This window comes from Rissa tridactyla, chromosome 6, assembly GCF_028500815.1.
Source record: "Rissa tridactyla isolate bRisTri1 chromosome 6, bRisTri1.patW.cur.20221130, whole genome shotgun sequence".
In the NCBI taxonomy this organism is placed as follows: domain Eukaryota; kingdom Metazoa; phylum Chordata; class Aves; order Charadriiformes; family Laridae; genus Rissa; species Rissa tridactyla.
The window spans coordinates 40,997,569-41,015,204 of NC_071471.1; the positions used below are offsets into that span (position 1 = coordinate 40,997,569).

Genomic DNA, 17,636 nt, shown 5'->3' on the forward strand with positions numbered 1-17,636 from the left:
TATTGGGCAGGCCCACAAAAAAAAAAGACAATCCTCTCTGTAGGACAGGGTGGTAAAAAGTACACATAAAAGTATTACAGAGAAATTCTTCGGCATCTACATGCTGCAAGCCTCACAATAACCATATAAGCACAAGGATTACTGCTTATTTTTCCTCGAATACAATACTTGCAGACCTGACTGATATCACATATTTTTAGCGGAAAATGGAACTGAGACTCCGCAAAGCCTCGCAGGCCTGGCCTGCACAGAAGCTTAGCAAATGGAAAATGGATGGCTCACGCTTCACTTGGATCCACGCATGTTCCCAACAGGCACAAAAGCCAAAAGAGGAATGGGAAGTCGCTATTTTCTTAATATTTGAGAGATTCTCCATGCAAGTTTATCAAGTTTTCTATGTAAGGAGTATTTTTCCCACAAGGTTTACAGCAACCTTTACACACCAGGGGAGTACTGGAATTGCATAGGAACCGGGAATTTGATGCCATGTTGCGGCTGGCACTGCACTGACCAGCCTCCTACCTCTGGGAAAAGGTTCAACCATCAAATCAGGTTGAGGAAATAAAAGTAATTTAATTGAGGTCTCAGGGCAGGTCAATGCAGGGTATTGCTCCTAGTCCAGTAACATTTCTATCAGGCTGCATTTGTACCTCTCTAGAGACGGTGTAACAGCTGAAATATTTGACTACATACATACATATCACTTATCAGCTGCTAACTACATCTTCAAGAAAATCTTCAACTGATTGCAGATTGTGTGCATCCTGGCAAGCGACCTCAAAAATGATCACAATGTACTCCAATAGTCCTTAGCCTCTGATAAAATGGGTCAAAAATCTGATCTTTAAAGTTCTAGGAGATATCAACCTGGGCAACTTTAAAAAAGAACCAAAAAACAAAACAACACAACAACCCTAAGCATTAAAAATAGTAGCTTTATTCCACAGCATTTATAAAGCTGTTGATCTCAAGATGCCAAATTCAAAAGACACAGCTGCTGGCAGCTGGCCATTTGGGAGGCAGTCAGTATGACTGGAAATCTCGTGCCTTTTATTGTCTGTTTTTCTCATCACAAGTAATACATTTATAAACATTTTTTAAAAACCCTTCACACTTGAAATAAAAGAAGCCTAAAGACCAAGTTATCTCCTGTTTGTTCTCACTCACATGTGCAAGGAAGAGACTTCCAGGAAGGGTACATTGAGCAACAAGTTTTTCTGTGGTTTACACAATGAATCCAAGCGATAGAGATAACACGGCTGTGCTCCAATCTAAGCTGCATTAGGAAGACCTGTTTTCACAACTTGCTAACGTGCTATCAATGAGAACATAAAGCTGATAGGACACAGTGTAAAGCACAGCATGGAGTCCATGAACCACACCACTTGAACCAGTGAGGCCACTCCAGCCCACAGTCTGCTCCCACTGCTTGGCCACTGAACCACTGTCTAGTTTATTCAGTCCCTGTAAGTGAGCCCTGACGCCTCAGTTTAAGGCCAAGCAGTTAAGAAGCACACATGAGCTAACTAGGGATAATTATACCCTTGTGTGAGATGATGATGAGTTGAAAAACTGTCTGAAGGCATCAGAGCAGCAGTGCTTTACGTACTGCCGCAGGAGACCTGTGTCCCAGTTAGCCCAGCCAGGCTGCAAGTCCCCCTCCCACCAGGGACCCTCCAGTCACGCTCCCACAGGCCAGAGCACCCCTGGCAAGACTGCAGTCTGCACCCAAACACAGCACCCATGCACCCCTCATGAGGACAAGCACAGAAGGTGCCCACTGAGACCTGCCCTGGCAGCAGCCACCTGTCCCAGCCACCAAGGGTGGTGGGACTCAGGTGCCAGCACCCTCCCCAGGCAGGGGCTGCAGCTGAGCCCACATTAGCCTGACCCAGCCCTTGCACACAAAAGACCGAGGGCACGTACTCATCTTTGTGTGCACACACGCTGCCACCAGCCACACAGCAGGGTCACCACGCATCACCTCCATACCAAACATCATTCAGGCTGGTGCAACCAAATGACACGGGAAGTGTGCTGGGCATTGTCCCTTGTTCTCAGTGCCACTTATTTAAAGCCCTGGCTACACCAACACTTAACACAGGCTATCCAAAATATTTCCTTATTTTTTCATCAATATATAAATATTTAAGGAAATAAGACAGGATGCAGCCTTGGCACAAGAGATGATACAAGGGTCAAAATAAAAATAGTAAGAAGGCATAAGGAGGAAGATGCCAGCTACCCCAACATTTTGATCTTCACTGTTCATTGTGAATCAGCAGTTCCCAGGAAGAAGCCAGTGGTCAGCAACTAGCCTGTGAAACTGCATATCACACATCAAAAAAAATTGGAAATGCTGTAAAATGGCAAACAATGACTTGCAAGATGATGATTAGCCTATATTTAGGAGCCACCATAAATTATAAAGTGGTAAGTGTCTAAAGAAAAGCATTAATCACATTAAACAAATAGAACAAGAATGAAAATTTTAAAGCTATTAGTGATTTTCTACCCATTCAAGAGAAACACAGATTAAAAATGCAAAGGCAACCTAAATAAAATACTGATGGAACAGTAGCAAGTTAAGTTTCACCAATATGACACTAAAAAGCATCAATAATCAGGCATAAGATAACTCAAGTTTTAAAAAAAAAAAATATATTTAAATCCTACCAGGACTTTTAAAGGTGGGATTTACAGACCACTTTTTTCCCCAGCAAATGTTTCTCACTGCTCTGGGGAAGGCAAATTGACCCCTATTCTCAGTCACAATTTTATCAACCCTGGAGTACAGTTCAGGCTGCAATGTGCCATTTTTAATACTGGTATCTGATCAGACATTTACCTAAAATGGCTTAGTTATAGTCTTACGCAACACATATTAATAAATATTATGCTCTAATATTACAGTCCAGTATTAGATTTAGTATTTTAACTCAAAAATTTAAAATGTAAAATTAACATTAAGGTTTGTAGTTACGAATTCTTTGATTACTTTGCTCTCCAAAAGAGAGACATTAGTGATCTCACTTCAGCACTGAACACTGCAAAACTGACAAGTCTCCAGATTTTATGGATTGTTTCCTTTTCAGAAAAAGGAGAAAATTCATAAAATGAAATTTTGCTTCTGTCCCATCACTGGGCACCACTGAGAAGAGTCTGGCTCCCTCTGCTTATACCCCCTTACACACATATACAAAATTAATAAAGTCTTCCCTGTATCGTCTCTTCTCAAGATTAAAGCTAAACAGTCCCTGATTTCTCAGCCTCTATGTCAGATGCTCCAGTCCCTCAATAGCTTTGTGGCCCTTTTTTGGGCTTCTTCCAGTATGCCTACGCCTCTCTTGTACTGGGGAACCCAGGTTTGGACACAGCACTCCTGATGTGTCTCACCAGGGATGAGTAGCAAGCAAGGATCACCACCCTCAACCTGCTGGCAACACTCTTTCTCATGCAACCCAGAATGCTATAGGGTTTCTTTGTCACAATGCCACACTGTGGGCTTGCTCATGATCAGATTGTCCATCATGACCCTCAGGTCCTTCTCTGCTATGCTGCTCTCCAGCCTGACAGGCCCAAACCTGTGACGGTAGATGGGGTAACTCCTCCTCTGGTGCTGCACTTCATGTTTCCTTTTGTTGAACTTCATCACATTGCTGTTGGCCAATTTCTCCAGCCTGTCAAGGTCCCTCTGAACAGCTGCCTTCCATCTTCACATCCCTGACCAGGTTTTCCTTGCTTGCGGGTACAAAGTCCAGCAGAGCACCTCCTGTTGTTGCCTTTTTGATCACCTACATTTGGAAGTTGTCATGAATGCACTCCAGAAGTCTTCTACATTGCTTGTGCCCCTGATGCTTGTTCCTCCAGTAGACAGCAGGGTGGTTAGAGTCCTCCATGGAGACCGAGGCTTGCACACATGAGGCTTCTTCCAGTTGTCTGAAGAAGGCCTCATCTGCTGCTTCTTCCTAATCAGTTGGTCTGTACCAGACACCCATAACACCACCCATACTGGTCTACCCAATAATCCTGACCCATGCACTAGTCATCCATTGGCTCATCATCTGTCCCAAGGCAGAGCTCCATGGAACCCCACTGCTCTCTCACATAAAAGGGCAACACCTCCTCCTCAGCATCCTGGAGAACCTGTAACCAGTCATGGAAGGACTCCAATCCCAAGAGCTATCTCACCACACCTCTCCAACCTCAGCAGAATCATAGCCCTGTGACTGCATGCAGACCTCCACTTCCACCTCTCTGATATCCATGCTGCCTACATTAGCATCAGGCACTGCAAGGAGGTACCCACTCAAGTGGATCTCCCAGAAAAGGCATGAGAGCTTCTCCTGTAACTATCCCGCAGGCAGATGCCTACTGCATGCCTTCCCGATTTCTGTGCCCTGGTTTCTATTACACTACAGCCAGGATAATGACTAGGACAGACCAATGTTGCTACATGCCCATCAACCTCTCCTCATGAAATATGGTTTGCAGCAGCAGAATTGAATGTAGTTATGCCACTAAGCAAGCGGCATATCCATTCAGATGCCTAGCGTCATCTCTGTTCTGCACTTGTTTTAAACCCCCTAGCCATCACACCCATCTCTTCTTGTATCACCCCACCCAGTATCCAAAAACTACAGTTATGTATAAATATGAGAGAACCTGTTGAATACCCAGACTCCTCAGACAATTAGCTAGAGACAGAACAGCAGAAAGGATACAGCTCCGTTCTCTATAAAGATTCCAGTTACTCCAATAGCTCCACACACACCCTGTCAGAGGGTTGCTGTCACTCATGAACCTTCCCTCACAATATCAATGAACCTTTAACAGGAAATACTGTTTTTGTTTAAATTTCATATTCCTTTTCCAGTAAAGAGGATATCACTGTAGACATCTTTACATAAATCAGCTATAAAAGGCCCTGAAGCATGAAGGGTTACATTGCCCCATGCAATAGTCATACTGATCTGAAGCAGAGACAAGAAAGCCTAGTCATAAACAAAAATAGATAATGAACAAAAGTTCCAGATATATTCAAGGAATGCTTTTAGTTGCTTAAGTCAAAATTATTTTTAAAGTTACCACTGATTAACAGGTAGCATCTTAAAGAAGAAATCCTTAAATCAAGTCCTCATTCCCTCAGCTACACACAATTAATAAGCTATCTGAACTCCAACTAATGTGTAGTCATATTAGTTTTTATGCTCAAAGTTCATGAAAGTCACTACTGAGTCTTCACAGTAAGGGATACTACTGTGACAAAATTAAATTTAAAAAGCTATTAATTCTTCAACACAGAGGTCTGAAATTAAAGGAAACTAATATGTTTCATTGTTTGACAGGCATAAAGCCAAGAGCCTGAAATAAGTACTCAAAATAGGACATATTTTCCAATGGAGGTAAAGATTACAATATAACCAACAGGAATGTGCAAGCCAGCAATACTTAACTTAGCAGTTCATGCCAAACCATGATAGTCCGTTGTACTACTTAAAAAACACTGAAACTTGAGAAAGTGGTATTATTACAATTGTTAACACTGGAATGCAAGAACATTTTTATACTACAAGTCACACAAATTCATTTCATATATTTATTTTTGTAGAAATAGACTATTCAGCATTTTGGGAATTTGAAAACCTGACAAAGAACTTTAATATTTTCTTTCTGCTACATGCAAGTTAAACACCAAATGTAAATGCTATTAGAAAAGTTCCAGTTTCCCCACAACTATGTCCTTGTCCAGGTTATGCTGATACAGTTCAAGGAACAAAAAAAATCATAAAAACCACCAACAGAAATCTCACAATTTAGTTTAAAAAAAAAAGCAAAAACATTTTCTTCCTCTAGGAAAAGAAACTGTGTTTAGAACCTAGTAAAGTAAAGAGTGTGAGAAAATATTTCACTAAGAATCTGGTCAAAGAAATGACATACGTCACATCTCTTAAAGCTCCAACAGGGACTCGGGGAACTTTAAACAGGAATATAAATCAACAGCACTCTGAGTATTTTTAACTTCAGTTGCAAGCAAGGTACGCTAATTATTTGAAGGATCACAGTACATTTTGTTTTATTATACAGAATTCTGCCACCATCATACACATACAAAAAAATCCAGAAGCAGCAATTCTTGCGTAGCCATTTAAATATAAAAACCCAACATAAATTTAACACGGCGCTTGCCATCTCCACACAGAAGCCATCAGAGTCAGGACCAGTCTATTTAAGTTACAATTGCCTATTAAGCAGTTAACTAGCTCAAAACCTATTAATTCATGTCTTTAGGATCTAGCTTCTAATAAAACTACTGTTTGTAGCAACGTCTCAGCAGAGGGCCAGGTTTTCTAAAACATCTCCATCTTCTTCAGTACATTCAAATACAAGTGTTTTTCTTACCCCCCCATCCCCTCCAAACGTTGCTTGTCACACTTACATCAATTTACCATTCTCTGTAGTTGAAACAAACTAATAGAGAGGTTTAAGAAAAGTATTAAAAGGATGCTTTCCCACATAGTTACACATTAAGTAGGGAAAATATACTTGCTTAAATACAGCAAGTTTCACCTGATGGATCAGCAAACAAAATAAATTGGTTATCCAGGCATCGTAACTAGGCATTGCATAAGTACAGTCTTGGGATCAGGCAACAGCCTCAAGGGTGACCTTTAGGCAAAGGAATTAACAACTGGTTTTCAGTAGATTTACAGTAAATAAGTTTCACCTGGATTACATTGTGCAAAAAAGTTATCTAAGTATTTATTTTACTTCCCTCTAAGAAAAGCAGGGCTTCTTTTGGTGAAAAATTACTAATCAAGCATTTTTCTAACTCCCCATGACAGGCAAAGAGCACCAAAACTGAGGGAGCAGGACGGGGGAAAGCTCACCCAACACTGCAATGGCAGCAGGGAGAGCTACACAAAGGTACTCAGTCAAATGAGCTGCTTGAACTGACTGTTCACACTAAATTTGAATTACTTTTATCCTTACAGCCTGAAAAATAGTAAGTGATCCTTTATTATTTTTAGAAATTAAGTCTACATTATGTAAATTAAGACTGACATGATTCCTATAAATTCAGACTTACTGCAGTTAACATATGAAGGCACTAATGACAGTCAGCACAGGTCACTACTATTTTCCAAGATTCCCCACTCCGTATCAACACAACCTGCTCTGGAAGATGAGCTCAACAGCAAACAGGGTGCTTGAGGTGACGAGTACTCTTCAGAACTTCCTGAGCATGTAGGCCTATGCTTTTCTTCATGTTTTTGTTTATCAATAGCCAAGACAAATGCTGAATTACCTCATGAAAGAAAACAAAACGCAAAACCACCCATAAAGTCTCTAGATTCCAAAATAAAAAATTACTCAATAGAGTCACCAAACCAAAAGATGATGCATAAAAAGCCCAAAACAGAACAGAGAAAAGCTGAATTCTAACAGGCACATAGCTGTTTTTTTAAAGAAAGAGGTATATGTAATATGGCACCCACACCACCGCTAGAGTCAGATTCTTCTTAAAAACAATGACGTGGATTTGTTTTTTTTACCCAAATACTGTTGTATGTTGGTGCACTATAAAGTCACAAAGTATTTAAGCATGTGCTGTACATGGATCCCATCAAATCCCCCAATGTCTGTTGAAGAACATGGCATAGAAAAAGGATTATCTGAAATAGAAGACCAGCATAACAGTTTGTATCCAAGAATAAAACACACCATGCAAGAGAAAAAGGTGGTGTTGGGGTTTTTTGTTGGTTTTGTTTTGGATGGCGGTGGTGGTTGTGGTTTTTTTTTTTTTAAGGTGCATGGACAACTTGTCTAAGTCTATTGATGGTTATGACATTAGCCCTTAAGATTATACTTTCTGGACAGCTTTTCTAAGTTTAGTGTTTTGCATTTTTGTAATAATACTCAGCTGCTATGGTAACAGGCACTCAAACATTCACTAAATCATTCCACAGTGTCAAGTCACCTGAGTGTTCACCAGAATTTAGTGCGGAACAGCTATAATTAACAGGGCTACTACAAAATATCATCTTCTGTCACTGCTGAAAAGAATAGCTGATGAGTTTATTCAAAAATAATAGAGAATAATAATAATAAAGAAAATATTTTTTCTTTCTGGAAAAAGTAAAAGTTTAGAGATCTGTTCACCAACAAACTCTGATGCAAGACACACAGCATAAGATAGCTTACATCCCACTGCAAAGACTGAGACTTGTTTATGGAACATTATTCTGCTCATCTATAAGCAAGTAATAAAACAGTCATACAACATAGTTGGGCACAACAAGAAAATATTATTCTTATGTCCAAGGTTTTTACCACAGCTTTTGCATTTTCTGACATTACGAACAGAAAAAGCAAAGCTCTCAGAAAAGCTCCCTCTCCCTTCTATTTGACATATTTATCTTAAGGCTATTCAGAACCAAACTTCAACACACCAAAAATGCTAAAACAATTTTTTCAAAGTGGAAAAAAAATAAAATACCAGTAGCACTCAAATCTATCAATATTTTCTGACACCTCAATTCAGATTTGGTTTCTGCTTCAGGTACAGCTGGTAGCAAACTGGCTACATTGATTCTTTTTTTGAAAGAGGTACCCGGTGTCTTGCTACAGTACTTACTCCAGGGGTGGACTCTGCATGTGACAGGAGGGTACCCCAGTCTCCCACAAGGGCCACACAGTCTGCTGAACTCAACGCTGTCCCCCAAAAAACTAACCACAAGACATCAAGTGCAGGAAAGATGAGAATAACCACGTCAGAAATGCATATAAAATTCAGCAACACAATCACAGAATGTAACAGAAGCACCAAGCCAAACACTGAGCTTCTTTCTATCCTTGATTGTTTTGGTTTTGGTTTTTTTTTTTCACATTTCATCATTAGTACAGTAAACAACAGATGTTGACCAGCAAAAAAATAAGGGATCCCCGAGCAAGAATGAGAACATTTCCTGACAGGTTTCTTCAACAGATGCTGTTTCAAACTTGGCTTTAAAGCCAAGTTTTCACTTGGCTTTATGGCTCTTACTTTCCCATAATATAAGAAAGCTATGATGAACACTACAAGAAATCATAAGTTTTTAAATCATTTAAGAAGTAACTTTCACAACTGTAAACATGATCTCTAGCAGCTGGTAAAAGCAAAAGAAGAGCCTTTAAGCATTTAAGACGAACAAGAAGTTCTATTTACACCAGCTTGAGTTTAAAAAAAAAAAGGCAAAAAAATTGATAACTTTTGGAAATTGGAAATCCGGTCATCACCACTTAGACTACAAAGATGTTCCCCTTCCATTTTTTGCATGTTTTAAGAACTTACAGTGAGGGACCTAGTATTAGAAGCCATAGGAAACACGACCCTAGGAATTGTCTAACCCAAGTTAGTTGCTGGAGATGGCACACTACTTCCTTTTCAATGTTCCTTTCCTACTAGGGGGAGTCAAAGTTTCCAATCCCAAAAGATGACCACAAAAAAAAGGGGGGGAGGGGGAGAAGAGGTTAAAAAATAAAATCAACTTTAGCTCGTGATCAGCAGTATAACTGACTCCGAATTTATGGGTACCAGTTACAAAACTGGCTTCATGATGCTTTGTGACACCCTGGTGGTAGGAAGTCAAGAGATGAGATGAAAACTTGTAAAGTACAGAGAGGAAACTGAATGAAAGCGATAATTTTTAACAAATAGTTCACAGTTTTCTGACAGAAAGAATGATTATGCTTGCCTCATGCTTCCTAATAAGCAGGTTTTCATTATCAGTAAGTCAGAAAGTTTAGATTTTCACACAAAATCACTCATTACCCAGTCCAACAGGTACTTTTCTTCAGAAAAAGGATAACTATATGATGCAAAAACTCCTCAAACCATCACCTGAAGCATTCGTATTCTAGACTGGACACACAGGAACGTCTCATCAAAAAGCAAGCAGCATTTACTCCCTGTACTCTATCAATCAAACACTTTTTACTACACTCTTATAAGAAAAAAAAAACTTTAAAAAGAAGCAAGCTAAAAAAAGATCTCACATTTTGACACTGGTTACTACTGGATGACACAACCTATGCAGTATTTGGATTCTGCTTAGGAGCTTTGTTTACCCTCGCATGCTTACTACCTCAGGCAGTAGAGGGAAAGGCTGTGTGGGGGATGAGATAATGGAAATTTATTTTGCTACTAGAGGAAAATTTTAGGGCAACCTTCAGTCTTCTTAAAGCACTTTGTAAGTTTTGATCCTTTTTCCTACCACTTCATACACAGAAATACTTTTTCTTCTCAATACCCATGTGTTTTTGGTTTTAAGACACTTTTGATGAGCACATCTTCGTAAACAGTTGTTGCTGTTTGTGAGATTTCTGTTCCTCTGAATTCCTTTCTCTTTACTGCATTACATAATGAGATTTTTCTACTAGCACTAAAGTATTAACCGATTAAAGATTAACTCACCCCCAGGGAGAGAGAATCTCAATTAGAAAAATTCCAATCATTGTAGTCACCAAGTCAAACCGCAGCTCTTCAGTGACCAAACCAACTCACCCGCTCCCGTCCCTCTGGTAGCTCCCACAGCCTCCCATTGCTGGTGGAGGCAGGTGCTCAGGCAGGAGATGGTCAGGCAGTGAGCACCTACAGCTTCCAATAAAGCAATGAAACGCTTTCCCTCTGACACACCACATGGACTATAGCGAAATATTTGTCAGGGGTTTATTTGTTTTGAAACTGCAGGTAAAATACAGGCGTTAACATGGTAAGTGTAACATTAAGTGTTTACAAAACAGTAGTCCCAGTGGAAAGAGTAAGTTTCTCGAAACCACCATCCTCTTTCCTTGTTGATGCAAACATGCTCTAAGATTTGTCCGTGTAAGACCTGAAACTCACCTCCGTTCTCATGGGCTCTTCAGAGCAGACAGCAGGGAACAGCCCAGGGGAATCGCCCCACTCCACAACATCCTCAACCGGTTTAAATCTATTTATCTGCTCTTCAGCAACAAAACCAGCAAGTGTTACTCTTACGCTATTTTGTCAAAAACTGCCTACGTAACTTCCACTGAGAGCGAGATAATTCAAAACATACCGGGACAAAATATGTAGACTTAAGTTAGGAAAAAAGGAAAAAAAAAAAAAGAAAGCGGAGCCAAAGGCAGCGCAGGTCCTGAGGCAGCGGCCGCCGCTGTCAGCTCCGCCGGCGCCGTCCCCGCTCCTCCGGCCGGGACACCCGGCTGCGGAGGCTCCCTCCCCGCGACACGGCTGTTCCTCGAAAGCCCAGAGCCTGAACGGCCCCGCCACAGCAGGGATACCATGTTTTTCGAGCGGGATTTCTGAGAGACCTCGACCTTCAGCGCCACAGCCTCCCGGTGCGGGAGGAGCCCCGGTGGGGCCGGCCGCCGACACCACCCGCGACGCCGGGGGCCGCCCGGCCCAGAGCCGCCTCTGACGGCCCAGGGGTGCCCCCGCCACCCACTCCCGGCGGGTAACATGGAGCCTCCTCCCCCCGCAGCCCCGCCGGGGGAGGCCGCGACGGCGCCCAGGACCGGCCGGCGGGGCTCTCGCCGGACCCAAGCCCTTGGCCAGCCCCCGGCCGCCCCTCTGCGGCGCCGGAGGGGCTGACAGGAGGGTCCCCGGCCCAGCCCGCCATGTCCTGCCTTCCCCTTCCCCGCCGGGCCGGCGACGTGGCCCCCTCCCCTCCCGGGCCGCCACCGCCGCCGCCCCGCGCCCCCCGGGGACCGCCGCCGCCTCTCCCCGCCCTCACCTTGGAGCATGGCCTCCAGTTTCTTCCTGTCCACCCGGAATCGCTCCTCGCCCCACTCAGGGCTGTGCAGGGGCCGCGGCGGGCCGGACGAGTCCTCCTCGGAGCCGGGCACGGGCGAGTCGGTGCTGCGCTCGCTGTTAGAGCCCGGGTCGGAGAGGGGCTGCTGCAGGTACCCGCTCAGCGGGTCACACTGAGCCGCCATGGCGCTGCCGGGCGGACCCCGCCGCCGCTCCGAGCCCCACTCGGCCGCCTCCCCGCGGGACGCTATCTGCCCCCACAGCCGCCCCCCCGGCTCATCCCAGCCGCCGCCTGCCAGAGTCCCGGCCCCGGCGCCGCCGCCTGCGCCCGCCTCTGCCTCCGGCTCCCTGCCGAGTGTGCGCGTCCCCGGGCCGGCGGTGGCGTCCGCGGCTCGGCGGCGCCCCCAGCCCGCCCGCAGCCCGCACAGCATCTCCGCCTCCATTGGGCCGCCGCCGGCCCGCCGGGGAGGGGCCGGGGATATCCCCGGCCGCGGCCCGGGAGCAGGGGGCGGCGGCGCGGCGCGGCGGGAGGAGGGAGGGGAGGGCCGGGCCGGGGGAGGGGAGGTGCCGCCCCCCAACGGCACCGCCTCAGCCTCAGGGCCGGGGTCCCCGTCAGCGGGGCTCTGTGGCCGCCCCGTCCGCCCCGGAGGGCGATCCCCGCTCGGGGCAGGCCGCGCCGTGAGGTGAGGGGTGCCGCGCTGCCCGCCGCCCCTTCCCCCGTCCCGCCTCCGCCGCCTGAGGGAGGGCGGGCGGCGATCGCGCGGGGCCGGGTGAAGCGCACGACGGGCCGGGTGGGGGGCCTGGAAAAAGGACACCCCCCCCCAGCCTAAAAACGATCGCCCCGAGACGTGCCTGTGTGCCCAGGAGAAACGGGCGAGACATGGTTTTGCAGGCGTGTGCCGGGAACGCCGCTGTCTCGGCGTGGCGGCCGGATCTCCTCACGGCGAGGAGGCAGGGCCCTGGCTGTGGCTCGGCCGTTGGTCTGTAGGAAGCCTCAGGGAAGGCCAAGTGCCTGGTGCTGCTGCCCGGCACCGCAGGGAACCGGGTTCCTTGGCATCCCTCACCTTCCCGGCGGCGGGTGCGTGGCGTTCATCCGCACCCAGCATCCCAGTGCCAGATTTTACCAGTTTGTTTCACTTTACAAACGGTTTAAGCCCCAAAGAATGCACTAGTGGCCCGTAAAGCCACGCTGGCCCAGTTGCGGCTGTGGCTTTTCCCTGTTCCTGGGGCCGGACATGCTGCCTGGGAGGCCGATCGCTGCCCAAATCGGGTAGGGGAGGGCAAGGCGCACACACCCATCTCACTTTGGGTCTCTGCAGTGCCAGCCAACTCTTCTCCTGAATCTGAGAAGTCCTTTCTGACCAAAAAAGTTATGCTGCACATCACGCATTCCAACAAAAGCTTTCTGTTTCGATGAATCAGTGTTTTCTGGTGAAAAAGCCGTCAGCTACAAGGTTCTCCGTCAGCGCCGTGTCTGGAATCCCTCGAGGTATCCCACCCTGGGAGCATCACAGCTCACCCCCAGTGCTCTCTGTCCTCTGTGTTCTCCAGCATTAGAGCATCCGTGTATTTATGATGGCCAAACCAAGTTGCTGTGCGCATGCTGGAAAGCCATACAGAAATCACAGCTGACTTAGGTGGTGGTGGACTCGCCTCACAGTCAACATCAACTTGAAAGGACCATGTTAAAATTCGTCAGGAGTTGCGCTGGTACTCCAGGTAGATGGGAACTGTGCTGTGCCCAGTTGCAACGTGCAGTCGTTTTTACAGAGGTTCATGTTCTGGCTTATTACATCTTTACGTGTTTCCCACTTAGCGCCATGACAGTGTGAATTCTGCAACACCCATGGTTTCATTTCTACCGAACATTGTGTGCACGGAGGGAGGCACTCTTTGAGGAAACATCTAGTATTCAGTCGTCTTTAAGTCTCTTGGTGGTCTCAGCCTCTGTGGATGCTAGCCAGGGGTTTGCAGGCACTCCTCACAAGATCCTGGTACTTCTCATGACCGTGAGAAATAAAATGGCTAAAGTAAAAAACAATAGAACAAAATATGAATATATGTCATGAAAACACAGCAATCTCCATTTCTCTCAATAGTTTGCTTGTAGCGTGGCAATACTTCAGGTCTATAGGGCAGTCTGAGGAAAGACTGAAAGCCTTTTTCTTCCCAGTTGAGAAGTTTACAGTTATCAACCACTTTTTTTTTTTCTTTTTTTCAGATGGGCAAGTGAACGTTGTCCGTATCAAAACAACCTGAAATTCAGCAAAGTCTGCTGCCTCGCCCCAGATCAGCACCACCTGGAGTTGTCTGTCTTCTAGATGTCAGGACGGCTGAGTTACACAATCCAAATGTTCAGAAGTTATGAGTGTCGACAGCACCAATTACAGTCCACAGCAGCTACAGGTGCTTAGCACCTCTGAGCAAAACAATTATTTGGGTATTTTCCACTCATAAACTAGCAAGATTTATAGTCAGAGATTCTCAGAGTAGGAGGTCCCTTTCCTTGCGTTTTATCAGTTCCTCCAATATAGCCACAGAAGCTTTCTTTCTCAATTAGCTAGGGCCGAACTCAGCGGTTGTTGTTTTTCAGCAAGCCTGTAAACAATATTATAATTCAAAGATCTCTTAAAAAATAATGATGTACACAGTTTAGTTTTTAATCACTGAAAATAACCCTTTCATGGTGTGGTTTTAGACTAAAAATAAGAAGTAAACTCTCTGATTTCCTATTTAAATCCATATAAATGGTCAAAAAAAGAAACAGCTTTAGTGATTAGGAGTTATTGGTAGTATATATTCAGTAGAGTATCGCTTCTGTTGCATGAATGGCATTTTATTTCTCCAGTATATTGCAGTGGAAGAATAAAACGTCTGTTACGCAGAAAACTTGAACTAAGTAGAAAACCACATTTTTAATGACTAAAATAATATTAAATGTGGATACAATTGGGGAAAATGGGTGGAAGTTGGCAGATAAAAGATCAAATGGCTAGTATGAACATCAGCTGAAGTTGACTTTGGCATATACAATTTATGTTGGCCATTTTTCTGTGGCCAGTAGCTTGATCAGAGAAAAGAATAACAGGATCTTTCTCATTTTGGCATACCATGTCTATTTTGCTACATTCTGTCTCTCTTTTTTCATCCCGGTCTCTTTTCCTCACCTCACACACACATAATATCTGCAAATCTCAGAAAAAGCGAAACTGAACGGAAGCGTTTTATTCTCACACTCAGGCTATATGCAAAGTCTATTGTATAATATTTGTTGGGCTGAAGTAGATCCTATGATTTTAAAGGAGATTGATGAATTGGTTGATCTGCTGTAATAAGTCACATCTCTTTGGGACTATGTAAACCCCACAAATTGAGAGCGGTATAGGATCTCTCCTGTGAAGAAAGTGGGTCTGCCCTTGGGCCTGCGGATGAGAAATGACAGTCACTAATCAGAGAGCAGCATTAAATGGCTTCAGGTCTGCCTTAGGGCTGCTGCCAAAGCATGAAGCTGATGTATTGCTTCACTCCGTAAGCGCAAGATGTAGAGGTTATCTATCAATGGAAGAGTGATGCAATGTCACTTATCATTAACACAGCACAGTCTGTATTCCAGAGCTTGCATTTATTTATTATTCTCAGATTTATTTACTTCATAACACCATTATGAAGCAAAGTGCTGTCATCTATATTTTTTTTGAGGTGGGAGCCATGCACTAAAAGACCATCTCAGAAAGCTACAAATTGAGGGTGGGAAAAGAGAAGGAGGGACACAGAATCTTTAAATGTGATCTGTGGTATCTAGAAGTGTTTTTCTAGGGAGAATGCTAAATTTGGGTTTAGTTGTTTAGGAGAAGTTTATTACTGGTTAAAATTAATGCCGGGGGTGCTTTGAAAGGCATTATTTATTGCATTCTTTTATTTTGCAGAAAAGCCCGTCATATTTTGACTTTCATAATGTAGTCTACTTTTCCCAAGTAGGCCCCATTAACTCCAATTTCTCAGAATAATAGAGTGTGACCTACTGTGTACTAAAGTACCATGCACTTGAGGCACACCAGCAAATAAATAAAAGGTCCTCCACAAGCAAATAAATAAAAGGTCCTCCACAGCTGTTATAAAAACTTTTCCACTCCTAGAAATTCCCAAGATGAATCCTTTTTCTAGCCATAAAAGCAGAGAAATTCTGAAACATCTTCTTAGTTATACTGAATCATTGAACCATAAAAAAAGATGGAAAGAGATCTCAAAAAGGCCATCTAGTTCATCTCCTAACTATGCTGAGTTCGTTCCTGACAAATACTTGTTTATCCACTTCTTTACAATTTCTAATGATGAGGTCTCCATGACCTCTCCAGGAAATTCCTGTGCTTCACTTACCATCAAGAAGTACTTTTTCCCCTTAATAAGTAACCTGAATTATTCTTGCTGCAACTTAAAGCCTTTAATTCTTGTCCTGCCCACCATGGACACGGTGAACAGATTATTTTTATTTTATATCAACCTTCGATGCTTGTGAAGGCTTTTATCAAGCATTGATCAGTCCTAAAGTGTTCTTTTCATTTAGCTGGTCACTCCTAAGTCTTTCAGCCCATTCTCAGAGGTCGTGTTTCTTGTTGCTCTGCAGCAAACTCTTTTCACAGTAGTCTACATCCTTCCTTAAATACAAAGCATAAAACCGGAGAGAGTACCCCAGCTGAGACCTTACCAGTGCTGAACAGAACTGCACGATCTTATCAGGTGTCTCACAAGCTGTACTCCTGCTCATTCATCTCTGTGTCGTGCTTATCCTGTCTCCATGGCATGACATTACTGGCTTGCGTTGACATACTGTAATCCCTAAGTCCTTTTCTGAAAAACTACTGTCTAACTAATGGTTCCTCATTGTGTATTTGTGGTCTTGATTACTCTTGCTCAGCATGGTCTCCTGGTCTTGCCCCTACTGAATTTCATCCTGTTTTTCTTAAAGACCGTTTTCCTGATTTTTTAAAGTCTATTTGTACTAATTCTGTACTTTTGCAGTTTTATTTTTTATGCCTTTAAGAAGCATACTTTCAGTTCCTCACCTGGATCATCAATGAAACACGGAACAGATATGGGCCCAGAATGGAGTATCACAACCCTATTTAATGCATCTTTCCATTTTGACAGTGAAACAATGGTACTGCTCTTGTGTGGAGATGCTTATTCACCCATTTTTATGTCATCGACTGACAATTTTTGCTATACTTTATGGGAATGTTACAGGAAACAGGGTTTAAACCCTACTCCAGCCCCGAAGTATGGCCTCTGCTGCTACTCCCCTGTCTGCAGACATCCCTGGTCTATTATAGCAGCACATTAGTCTGATAGGATTTATTCTTGTCACATCTATACTGGCTGTGTATAGATCATCTTCTTAAGTTAGTTACCTGTTCCAATTTGTGTGATACTTTTTTTCCCCAGAATGTTTCCGGGAGCTGAAGTTAAACTGACTAGGCTAAAATTTCTTGGTTACTTTCCTGCCTGTTTTAAAGAGTCAATATATTTGACCTTTTCTAGTTTTCTGGTACCTCAATCATCACTAAAGAATTTTAAAGAAAGCCATTAATGGCTGTGAGAATGAGCAGGAGAATAAATACGGCTTTGGTGAACCTGACAGAAAACCAGAGGATCTAAAAAAGTCTAGGCTTAAAAGTCTTACTGATCACACGCAAGGTGTTAACATTTGGTAACATTCAATGTGCTGTATAACCTTATATATACACTGTTATTTATTACAGCCGTGCAGTGTTAAACATCTTAATCTCTGGAAGACTTTTCAACAGATGGACTTTGTGAACCTTCTCTTTGCTGAAACATTAGGAGAATTAGAAACAAATGTACG

General features: G+C 43.8%; 1 protein-coding gene across 1 annotated transcript in view; it reads right to left on the bottom strand.

Moving 5' to 3' along the window:
• The window catches only part of BICC1 (BicC family RNA binding protein 1), a 113,626-nt gene extending 101,498 nt beyond the window's left edge, over positions 1-12,128 (bottom strand). Inside the window, exon 1 of the mRNA XM_054205597.1 lies at positions 11,757-12,128. Coding sequence (XP_054061572.1) covers positions 11,757-11,958 — 202 coding nt within the window. The 5' untranslated portion in view covers positions 11,959-12,128. The remainder of the gene's footprint in view (positions 1-11,756) is intronic.
• Positions 12,129-17,636: the final 5,508 nt, after the last annotated feature.